Here is a 12,488-nt window from a genome sequence, read left to right on the forward strand (position 1 = left end):
ATTTACATTAACAATAAAAATTATGTCTCTCAGTTTATTCATTTTCGAATTACAATAGCAACAATAAAACGAATAAATCTTGTGAAAATCTGGTCATACGTAAATATTTCTGTTATCTACTGTTTTTATTTGTTTTTACAGTTATTAAAAAAATTATATTACAATAATAGGAAATATTATGTATTTTTGGTATTTTAACCCAGTACCAATTAAATAAAATCGTCTACCAGAAATTACTCTCAAAGTTGAAGATTGAATCACATTTTTTACTCCAAAAAGTGTTGGCAGCATAAAAAAAAGCACATAATTCTAAAACATTACAACAAATAAATTCGACCAGTATATAATGAGAATTTAAAAGTATAATAAAATTATATATTTTAAATATAAATACGCAATCAATTGTTTTTGTTTAATACACTGATATTCGTAAATTGTATAGGTACCTACTTATTTGCATAATATAATTCATTTCTCATTGTAATTTTTTGTACTTATCTCAAACCATCTTATTTATTTTGTGAAATGAAAGTACCATAATAAAAATACTAAAATGACTTTTATTAAAAAAAAAAAAATATTTAACAATGAATTTTGTCAAGTATTAGAGATTCTATGTATTTTCAAAAGTAAATTAAATAGCCGAAAATGTGATTGTGTTTTTTTAATATGTAAACAATAACGTTTCGATGTAGTTATACACTCTTAAACCGAATAGTTTTTTTAAAAAACTATCATAATATAAATATACTAAAATTTATACAAAGTCTTAGTACCTATTTTATGTTTTTAATTTTTTTTCAGCGATAGTTTTTAAAATTTTAACAGTATATTGTGTATGAACACAACTGGCATTTGGGTCTTTTAGAAGTTCGTGCATTACGTTATTATGATTTATTTACTTTAAACTCAGTAATTAGTGTATAACAAATGTTTTGTGTCATGATTAATATATAATAACAGCATATGCTGCTATTATAACATATTATTACCTATGCTGTGTACGCGTGTAATAAACATCATATGAAATATTAAAAAAAAAAAATATTAATTTCTGATAGGTTATGTTATATGTTATGAATCGTGTAAACGACATTCAATTAATTAATGATATTTTTCGAGTCATCCGTAACTTGATAGTTGATACTGTCGTAAAAATAATAACTAAAAGTGGCAAGTATCGACTTGAACACAACACTTCAAATTAAAGTCGACTTTATTATTGCACCTATTGGGTGCCACCCAACATAGACTAACAAGAAAAAAATTATAAAATAAATGCGTTGAAACTTTGAAAGTATCATCTGTGTGACATTACTTATCACACCGTTTTTCTCACTCGACAAAATATTATCTGTTAAACACACATGCCTAATATCATATTAACTGCATAAAGTATATATATATATATATATATATACACGAACGCGTCATGGCGTTTGATGAGATATTATAAATTATGTTATACAATTATCTACAGTGGCCAATGATATATATCGTATAAATCATGACACAGCATATTGCATAAAATATACGCTATAAACTAAAATAATATTATGTATTGTATTAGACAATACTGGGCCATAAACAATGGTAAACGGGAAGGAAGAAAAATAGTGAAAACTGTATCATGTTATATTATTATTATATTAAAATGTTATATCATATTATGAATTAATATCCTAAAAACCAACTCATTACTAGCGGAAATGCAAAGAAATGTATAATTAATGATTATTAAAATATTATTCTGAAAAGCAAGTAAATATAATATACGCAAATGCATTTATATATCAATACAAATTAGTATGTCGAAATAGTATAGGTAAACGAATCGCAAACATATTTCATAGATATCAAAAACGGCAAGACAAAGTAAATATGAAATTTAAATAATTGCTAGAGATTTTTGTCAAATTTTAATACCGCGAGTTTAAACCAAATATGATGATGAATATAAAATTCTTTCATGTTTTTATTGTCCTTGTAGTGGATACAAATATTTTGTTGCCAAAAACATGTTATTGATCACAAATGGGTACACAGTAGGATATGTGAATGACCTTTTTCATCTGCAAAAATAAATAACGTCGCCCACCAATCAAACATACATTTGTGCCTCATCAACAAAAGCAATAAAACATTAAATTATACCGCAGTACCGCACTAAGTGAAAATTTTCCTCGTACATAAAGTATTTAAAATGAACCTATTAATATTCATTTGACATTTTAATAAATAATTTTATTTGTTATTTCAACTACTGAAATATAATTAATAAACATTTAATGTTATTCAATTTATGTTTGTGGTTATTTATGTTACATAATATTATGGCATAGTTAGTTAGTAAAACATCATGCATTTTAATTAATTCCGGTAAAGATGGATAGGTGCCTATATTAATTAAACAGTCCAATACCAAGTGTCTAGACTTTTACTTATTCAAAAACTTCTATACTTTTATTTTTGCGAAAATATTTAATGTGATCAACGATAAGAATGTGATACGGCCTTCTTGCAAATATTTTATTTTTATTTAAATAAAAATAGGTCAAGTTAACCTCTGACAGTAATGCTGATATTAAATAACTAAAACAAAATAATAATCGAGGTATAATAAAATGCGTGATAACATTTTAATTTGATTTCTAAAAAACGAATATAATTTACGAATACGAAGAAAGCTTTAAGTCATACAACACCGAGTCTATGTTGAATTTTTAATTTTTTTAATTTTTTACGACTTTACTATACTATCTGGAATACGTCAATTTAGTATTATATTTGCATAAGCATAAAAATTCATGTAGAATTAATTGATTTTTAATCGACCCCCGTCCAATATCGTGTGGATAATTAATTATGTACCACGCGCGCAACCAATTTTTATATTTCAACCACGTACTTAAAGCGAACACACATATTCTACTAAAAATATTTTTTTGAAAAAAAAGTGTTTTTGAATAGTCAAATCAAAAGTAATAATTTCGTCAGACATTATATTATACAATATTGCTGGAGTAACATTAGATTTTTAGTCAAATAGCAAGAAAAATTATAAATTGTATTTTTAACAATCATAATAATATATTTTTAATATAATCTACTAATACATATTTTATTAAGTGATTGTGACATAGTAATTGAAGAAATATAATTTTTCTTTAATTTCATTATTGAAAACTATTAATTGTAGTATGTCGTTATAAATTACTAATTTAACTGTTATAGTACTTGCATTTCTAGATACATCTATTAATATTATTTAATCGAATATAATATTGTATTTTCATTAATTAAACTAGATTATAATAAAATTATGTAAATGTTAAATAAAAATATACAATTTGTGTAAAAAGTGTACACTATTTTTTTCATAATTTTTATTTATTTAAAATATTTTAATCAAATATTAAACGTAATAAAAGCTACCCAATAACCTTGTAATTGATGTTCAACCCAAAAATTAAATAATATATAGGTATAATAAAAATGAATTTTATTACAAATTTTTAATAAAAATAAAATAAAATATTTAAATGATAATTAAAATAAGTTTAATAAGCCACTTTTAAATTCTTAATTAAAAAAAAAAAAAATAGTGACCAAAAAAGTATTAATATCTATCTTTATTATTAAATAAATAAACTGTTTATGTACAAATAATAGAAAGTATTCAATTTTGAAGGGCTTGTTAATGAGTTTTATATCACCCAACAGTGTATTATTATGTAGGAGTTCAAACTGCAGATTCTATATCCCTTTATAAATTAATTATGAAATTGAATATTAAGTTGCATCAAATAATATTGTACATACGATTTATAAGTGTCCAAAGAAATTGTTTAAAGTTGTGGAGCTTATATAAATACATTCATTAATAATTTACATAACATACACAATTTTTCAAAAAAAAAAAAAAAATAATGATTTATATTTGTTTTTTATTCAAAGTAATTTACATACTATTATAACATGGTTTATTTGCATTGTATTCGTAAAATATATTATTTTTAACTGTAGTCAATGTTTTAAGGTATTTTCATTGTTGTTCGTTTAATGTTTATACAATATAATATTATGATATTATGTGCACTAACCTACATACTAGATGAAAATTACTTATAAAATTTAAAATATTGATACAATTTTTATTGAGATATTACTTGAGTTGAGTTGTATTCAACAATTTGATATCAATAAGGGTTATTCATATGAAGTATAATAAAAGATAATAGTATACAGAAAAATCGTTAAAACTACAGTATTATTAAACACTGCAATTGATAAATTGCTTATAAAGTTATAATGTTTAGTACTTTAGTTGCCTTATACATACTCGTTTAACATTCACCACATACTCATCAATAATATTTTCAGTCAATACCAACTCAATGCTTTTTCTGTTTCTTTTTTTTTAATCTGAAAATGTAATCACAAAAATGCTTCAACAGTATTATGCAGGTTTGCGCGTTAAACGCCTAAACGATTTGAGTAAATTAAAACTGTAACCTACTTTGGCAATTGCGTATGTTGCCGGGTCATTAAAATACATTGGCATGTGCGAAGCGGGTAATAGTTTCATAAAATGCGTGCGGGGGCCACACAATTTTACAATCGACGGCCGATGCATGTTAAAAACGGCAATGAAAATATACGATGGTAAATTTAAGATGAATAACGGCACGAGTACGTTAAACACACATTTAATTCACACGTATAATATGTACCTAAACGGTACACCGTGAAAACGATCAGTTACAATAATAACTCTGAAAATGTTCGCCGGCATATTTTCCTACATTCGTGTTACATTAAATTACCTTCATAGAAACGTTTGTGGGGTTTATGAATGCATTCATTCGATAATTCATGGAATATTTATTTAAACCGTTTTTAACATTGGTGCAGGACTGCGGGGTATCCAATTTAATCCGTACAAAATAATACTAAAAACAAAATCGTTATAAATGTGTTTTTAAAAACAAAAACAGTTATTTGGAAATCTATTATATCTTTTCAAAAAGTTGTAGGGAACTGAAAAAAAAATTAATTACTTTAAGCTTAGTTTTGGATTAGAAAAATCAAAAAAATAAAATTGATTTGGCTTAGTATTTAAATTACTTTCATCATACGGTGAACAAATATTTTTTAAAAATATAAGAGTTTTTTTGACGAGCAAATATATAGATACCTATTTTGTGGAATAAACTTTTGTCGTTTTCGTATAAGTACGTGTGAGCAATTGAATAGTTAATAATTATTACAATAACTAATTTTGTCTGTTATAAATATTATAACTTAACCTAATAGATAATTCTGATTATGACAATAACCGTTATATTCATTGTAGTAATTTCCTGAAAAGCGCAATCTTTATATCGAAACTTCATTGAGTTGTTATGTTAGGTTAAATTAAGTTTCAGTTCAATTACTTTTTCTTGGTATTGTTTTCGGTCAACAATAACACAATTAAGTTAGCTAAAAGTGTTTACTGGGTGTCGTGGAATCGTCACTTCGCATTTGAAGTATGATTTAATAGATAGTTGCTTTTATTTTTCATTTATGAACTTTAAAATATGTAATTTCAAACTTTGTTTTTACAATTTTGACTATAATTTACTGTATAGTTCATCAAACATTAATTCGTGAGAATTTTAATCGTTCACCTCAAATTATAGAAATTGCTATGGCGATTGTGGTTATACAAAAAGTTCTTAAATGTTATAATTTTTTAGATACCTATTTACATATTTTAAAATCAACCTAAAATTAATTCCGGATTTAGACATTTTACGTCTCAGTGCCAATATTTTTTCCACCTTTAAGAATATAAATATTTCAAAGTGCATAGTATAAATGGTTATTGACTGCCAAGCCAGATAACTAATAAAATACATTATTTTACAAAACAACAATATTGGTTTATTCCAGTGATTTATAATAATAAATAAAGATATAAACCATTAAAATATATACTTCTGTAACCGATAGGTAGTATATTTAATACTGTGACATTTTAAGTACTTTTAAAAAACTTAAGCAGGTGCCCTTTTTGGCCCATTTAATCCGTCTTTGTCTATCATTATAACAAAAAATTATAAATAATTTTGTCAATAGTTAGTACTGTATAGTAATGCTTTCATACAAAAATATCACAATGTTTATATTTAGCTGTACATTCTACTATGCTATGAATTAAATAAACTTGTAATTTTTATGATTGAACGCAAAACGAATTTCTTTATTGAATATAATATACTATTAATAACTTTTTAATTGAATAAACTTGTATCTTTAAGATATTTATCTATTTGTGTTTAATGCATTCAGACAGAAAATTACACAGCAGTATCACTTTAAACTTTAAATTCGATAAAATATTGATGTTAATTAAAGGGTAATAATTATTACAAGTTTCACAGAAAGTTTAGCTTTTAGGCTTCCCTTAAACATTCAAATATGTAACATTTTTTTTTACTTTTTTGTTATCACTGCGCCATAAATATGTAATAAATTCTAAATTTATGGACGATTTTATGCTGATATAGTGAAAAAGTACGATGCTATGCCACAAAAACTTTCGCTTAACTCTCGGAAAAATCACGGAATTAGCCAATTTCCACCTAGATCATTTATAGTTTTTTATTTGAACACATTTCAAACGCTCTTTTTAAATATTACATTGAGTTCTACAACATTGTGTATAATGTTTTTCACTTTCGATGGAAAACTATATAAATATTTAATATAAAAATATAACAAAAATACAGCTTGATTCACCGGGTATTTTCTCTTTTTCTAATAGAACATTTATTCAAAATCCTAATTTAAGATTTTTCAATTATACTTTAAGACCAAATTTTCATAATTTTTGAGATTAAGTGTAATACTTAAAAAATGGTTTGTGTAGATACAAACTTCAACTTTTAAAATGAGAAACTACTTTTTTACTTTAAATTACTAAACAGATGATTATAATACTTATAAAATACTATTCTTAAGTAGTTCAACAATTTAAGACGTTAAGATATGGGTATTTACTAGGTATATTAATAAATTCTAAAAATTTAAATTTGAGTAAATTCATTATTAAAGGAAAAATGGCATAATATGCTTGATGAATCACTCTGGATACAAAATACAATACAAAATTGCATAAATCTATTGACTATTAAAATAACAAAAATACAAATATATTAACATTCGAAATAATATTTAAAGCATGAGACCTTTTCATATGTCTGAAAATTAATTTTTTTTTGAAAAAATAAAACTAATAATTTAAATTATTTCTTGTTGTAATAAGTGCATTAAATCACTTATGCAGGCAGTTATGCATGTTATGACTTACATGATTATTAATTAAAATTTAAAACTGTGAACAAATTTAAATAATATAAATAGATAAAGGGACGGAAAAGGTTTATTGTTTGCATGTTTTATTATTCAACGAATGTAAAAATATGTATTACCTTCAAACTTATACTTGTTTATAAACTAATATTTTTATGATGACGTACTTTTTGTTACAGAATATATAAATTATATCTATACATTTTTTGAGGCTTAAGTTTATATTTATTTATAAGTAATATGTATGCACATATAATATTATTAATTTATTTTAACCATGATTCTAGTTGTAAAATTGATTACATTTATGAATGAGATTTAAAATCCTTTTTAAAGCTGATTTATTAAATTTACATCCTAATTTTTAACTGCAACTAGAAATTATTTAAAATACTGGCTATTTTTTTTTATTATTTCTTAAGTTCTATATTATATATCATTTATTTGTAAATGAGCTTTCCTCGGAATCGTTTTAAAAAAATTTGCTTAACAGTTTTCAGTTTTAAAATATAATACATGTTAAGCATTGATTAATGATCTGTATGTAAAAATATTTTTTTTACAATTAGTTCAATTTTAATTGATTACCAATATTAATTGTCCATCGTAGACAGCTAAAATTATTTATAAAATTATATTTACAGTAAACTTATTAAGTTTTGTAGAAACACAGATGATACATCTGTTCAAAATAATAAATTGTAACAATAATTCATATAGTTTTGGTGAGCCAAATACCCGCTGTTATTTTGTATTAATTCGTCAAATGTTTGTTAAAACAATATTCACTAAAAACTTTCAACCACGAATATTAAATTAATAAGAGAGATGTTATTTTAGTTTATAAGTTTAAATTCTAACTAACAACACTGATTTCAAACTTAATTAAAGTTTTTATAGTTTATGTCTGTCAATTTATCTTACTGTTTACAAATTCATACAAAATAAATTTAAATGTTTAAATACAATTTAATGCACCTATTTCATGGTAAAACGAAATAACAACATAAATAAGTATCGTTATTTGAAATTAATTTTTGATTGTGTAATACTAAATATATAGTAAAAAATATAATAATAATAATAATAATTATAATATAATATAATATATATATTATATATATATTATACTTATACTAATTATAATTTAAATTTGTTCAAAATTTAAGTTATTTTATAGTATATCTAAATAATATTATAAGTCTTTGTAAACTTTTGTAAAATATAAATTAATTAAAAATAACATGACTACGAATATACAGATAATTTATACAATTTATAAAAAAAAAATGCAAGTTTTAATACTAGAAATGTGTGATTATGTACATATATTTAACTACCCGCGAAAATAATAGTATGTGCTTATCAGGTTTTACAAACGTTTTAAAAACTAGATGATTTTTGAGACTGTATGAAAAAAACTCATCATAGACGCTGTGTCGACGTTCGACATATTAAATTGAATTTTTTCGTTTAGCGCTATTTATTAATTAGGAATATTTTAGTGTTCGTTGAATTATAATAATCCACTGTGCCACCGCTCACCGGTTGCAATATCGACCACCACCACCTCTGTTCATTGTCGCACAATCGGACAACCGCACTTGATCATTTCATTAATAAATCATTATAATTTATTATTATCAACAATAATTATACAACCCATCGTCCTCGCTGCATTTGCCATTGGACAATGGTATTAGCTTACACAGATACACGCCTAAATACTATCGACTACCCACACGTGACTCGTCCCTTGATTGATAAATAATAATATATTACGTAGTACTTATTATTATGATTATTATTTCACGCAGACATCTGTCCGGCATGACGTCTTATTAGCTATTGCATTTTATTATTTCAAAAAGTATTATTAAAAGTTGTACGAACAAAAAATAGTCACGGACCTTCATTTTTGTCCCGACATAATATTATATTCTACACATTTTATTCGTATTACTCTATGTTACGTTTTCCATTCTCCGTCCGGAGTTCTAAGCCCGTTTGGCTTTTCTGGCACCAAATTTTAATAATTATTATTATTATTAAATTTTGTTTTCAATTTGTTCAACTCACTCGTTACTTTACCGTGCATTCATTCGTTTTATGTTATTACTAACATTATTGTTTCCTTTAAATTAAAATTAGTATTTGATGAAAATCAGCCCCTTGAATTTTGAATCGAGGTCAACGATCTTGCTAAATATCGGTAGACAACTATTCCATTCCCGATGTGTAGGTACTGTCACCTATGGCGGATAGTCGAATAGTTAATCGAATTGGTTAGTGCAAGTCATAAACGGCAAATCATACCACCACCGGTTGGCCTAAAATATTACATCCTATTGGAACATGAAGCTGTTTATGAGTAATCTTAAGTGTATTTTCGAGTAATAAACGAAAAATAATATATATACGAATATTATAGTACACAGTAAAACCTTTTCTAACAGACACCCCCAAAATAGAGGACGTTATAACGAGTCAGTAAATTTCTATTTTATCGGGTTTTTTTTTTTTTTAATTTTAATATACCTAATCTCTCTCCGTTTAAAATAATTATAATATTATACGGTTCATCGAGTTATATTAGATTAGTCAACGTTTTCGATGCAATCGTAATAACAATAACACAACTTAAGATGAACCATTTATAGCACGTCACACTAATTTCCTCAGGCTGTTGTTACATTTGTATACATTCTGAAATATTCACAATACGGTCAATTTTCGGTATAATTTTCATTACTGTTGTCGTCATAACGCAAGTTTTTTATGTTTAAATAATTTTATTTCTAAACCAGAAGCAGAATACGTTTCGAAATTAAACGGCGATTGCGTATGAGTCGCGGACCACTGTCCGCCTTAGCTCAACTTAACATTCAAAAACATAAACCACCTATTCGCGGCATCTTATACCGACAATACGTGAAATCGTCTTTGGGAAAGTATAATAATTGTGTAAATAAATGAAAAAAAAAGTTAAACACAACGAAAGCCGTCGCGGGAGACGTCACAGCCGTTTAAACACCGCGTGTATACGCCGTAAACGTAACGTATTATCGATGCGGCGGCAGGTCAGACAATCCGTCGTCAATCGTTTTTTTCTGCTTGTTCGTCGTCGTGGTCCTCGTCCCCGCCATCGTCGTCGTCGACGTCGCCATATGCCGTCGTCACGCTCTCGGAAGACTTTGGCGGCGGCGGCGGTCTTTTTAACAGGCCCACGTCGGCGTCGACGCCCACTATGGCCGCCGCCGCTTCCGGAATCGTTTCCGCGAGCTGTTGCAATGTGCAGCAAAACGACATGCCGGCCACCGCGATGGCGTTCCAGCGGCCGTCCGCGCAGACGTCCGCGCCGCCGCACGGCGTGCCGGCCGCGGCTGTCCGCTGAGACGGGTCATTGCGGCAGACGAACGCGACGCCGGCGCCGGCGGACCGGTCGACGACGGCTTTCCACAGCCACGCGGCCACCGGCACCCGACCGTCGTCCGTCAAGAACAGCGGCTGTCCGCTGTCCGTCAGCGCCTGTCCGTGCGTGCCCGCGTACGCTTCCAGTATCTCGCCGGTCTGAAATGCCCAAACGGTTTCATACGTTTAATGTGTTTCGCACAAATCATTACCAACATTATTTCACGATATTAGGGTTTCGATAGAGACCGATTGGAAACGAAACGAACCGCCCGAAAGCATATATTTTGGGGACATCGTCACGTGCATTTTCCTCCAAAAATGAGACACCATTTTTTTCCTCAGCCGTTCGAGTTCCTCGCCAATAAAAGACAGGTATTTTCCGTTTTCCTCCACACGTTTTTTGAACTCGGATCATATGTCTATTTTCGTCCGTAAAAATCATATACGTTAGTTTTTAATTGTCTGAGCATTGAAGTTATTTATTTTAATTGTATTGTGACGCATAAAATAGCAGGTATTTTATTATATTTTTCGATTTGTATTGATATAATATATGAATTGCACTCATGTAATATCAATAATATATATATATAAGTAGCTATTTAAAACACATACGAAAATATTAGAATAATATATTTTTTCGTAATGGTTTTTAATTAATTTTATATTGATAATTACTTTTATTTTGTATAATATGACATGCAAATATATAGAACAATAATCTAGGCCCAGAAATGATAGATACGTATTTAAATAAGTAAAAAGTGTTACGATTGATTAGTTTGATAATGTAGGAAAATGAACAGCGTCATTCTCATCTTTGGAAGAAACTGCTACGGCGTTATCTTCCCAAAATATGCAGTCTGGAAAGCTTTCACGTTTATCTGCATTGAGTTCAAAATTCAGATTGTGTTTCAATAATAACAAAACGTATTATTGTTATGGTAGAAGTTTTGTTAAACGTGATAAAGCGGGACAGTTGACTAGGAAGTAGTGAACTAATTCATAGTATAGTTGGCTTCGCGATGGCCAATGCTTGAGCTCAAAATATAATGTTTGTTTAAGAAGTAGTTTGGGGGTCGACCGCAGCCTATACAGTTGAGTATGCAAATGAATACATGCAAACATTCAATTACACTACATATTCTAATTTATTGCACAAGCACACGTATGTAATAACTATTTCGATAGTCAACAAGTGGGTATTGTAATGGACAAAATAACGTAAAAGCTAATCTGAGGAAATGTATATATGTGCACACAAATTCACATTAGTTAAACACTACAAACGTTACGAATTATTATTATATAATTATTAGTATTAACCCGGACCAGAAAAATGCAGGTAAATCAAAAAATCTTATGATATTCTGAAATTGTATCGTAATAGATTAGATTATTCCGTGTGTACATTATTGTACCTCAACATTTAAAATGGACTTTTACCGAAGAATACATATTTTACTAGCATACAACGTCACTGCAATGTATTTTATTTACGTACTACTGTTGTTTTGGTATAAGTTGTGTATTATTTTTAAACGAACAAACGTAATACTATATATTATATCTTACTCGGTCTCTCATTCGCCCTCGATGACTTGTTTTGTAGTATTATATTCGTATCCCCTTCGTTTCAAATCTCTGAGCACGTATCCATAATATTACGAGCCCGGAAGGCATATATAAACATTGTTTTTATTTATTATTTTTTT

The 12,488-nt window shown here is 27.5% G+C and overlaps 2 protein-coding genes across 5 annotated transcripts in view; one reads left to right on the forward strand and one right to left on the reverse strand.

The window, feature by feature from the left end:
• LOC113547913 (cyclic nucleotide-gated cation channel subunit A) overlaps nucleotides 1–12,488 on the forward strand; it is a 179,427-nt gene that overhangs the window by 103,049 nt on the left and 63,890 nt on the right. The gene's annotated exons all lie outside the window — the stretch shown is intronic.
• The window catches only part of LOC113547914, a 45,237-nt gene that overhangs the window by 29,385 nt on the left and 3,364 nt on the right, over nucleotides 1–12,488 (reverse strand). The window contains exon 4 of one of the 2 annotated variants that reach the window (XM_026948501.1): nucleotides 8,617–10,929. The exons of the other annotated variant lie outside the window; for it this stretch is intronic. Within the exon in view, the coding sequence (XP_026804302.1) occupies nucleotides 10,456–10,929 (474 nt within the window). The 3' untranslated portion in view covers nucleotides 8,617–10,455. Of the gene's footprint in view, nucleotides 1–8,616; nucleotides 10,930–12,488 lie in introns of those variants that run through there. 2 annotated transcript variants of the gene reach the window in all.

The sequence above is a fragment of the Rhopalosiphum maidis genome, chromosome 1 (genome assembly GCF_003676215.2).
Source record: "Rhopalosiphum maidis isolate BTI-1 chromosome 1, ASM367621v3, whole genome shotgun sequence".
NCBI lineage: Eukaryota > Metazoa > Arthropoda > Insecta > Hemiptera > Aphididae > Rhopalosiphum > Rhopalosiphum maidis.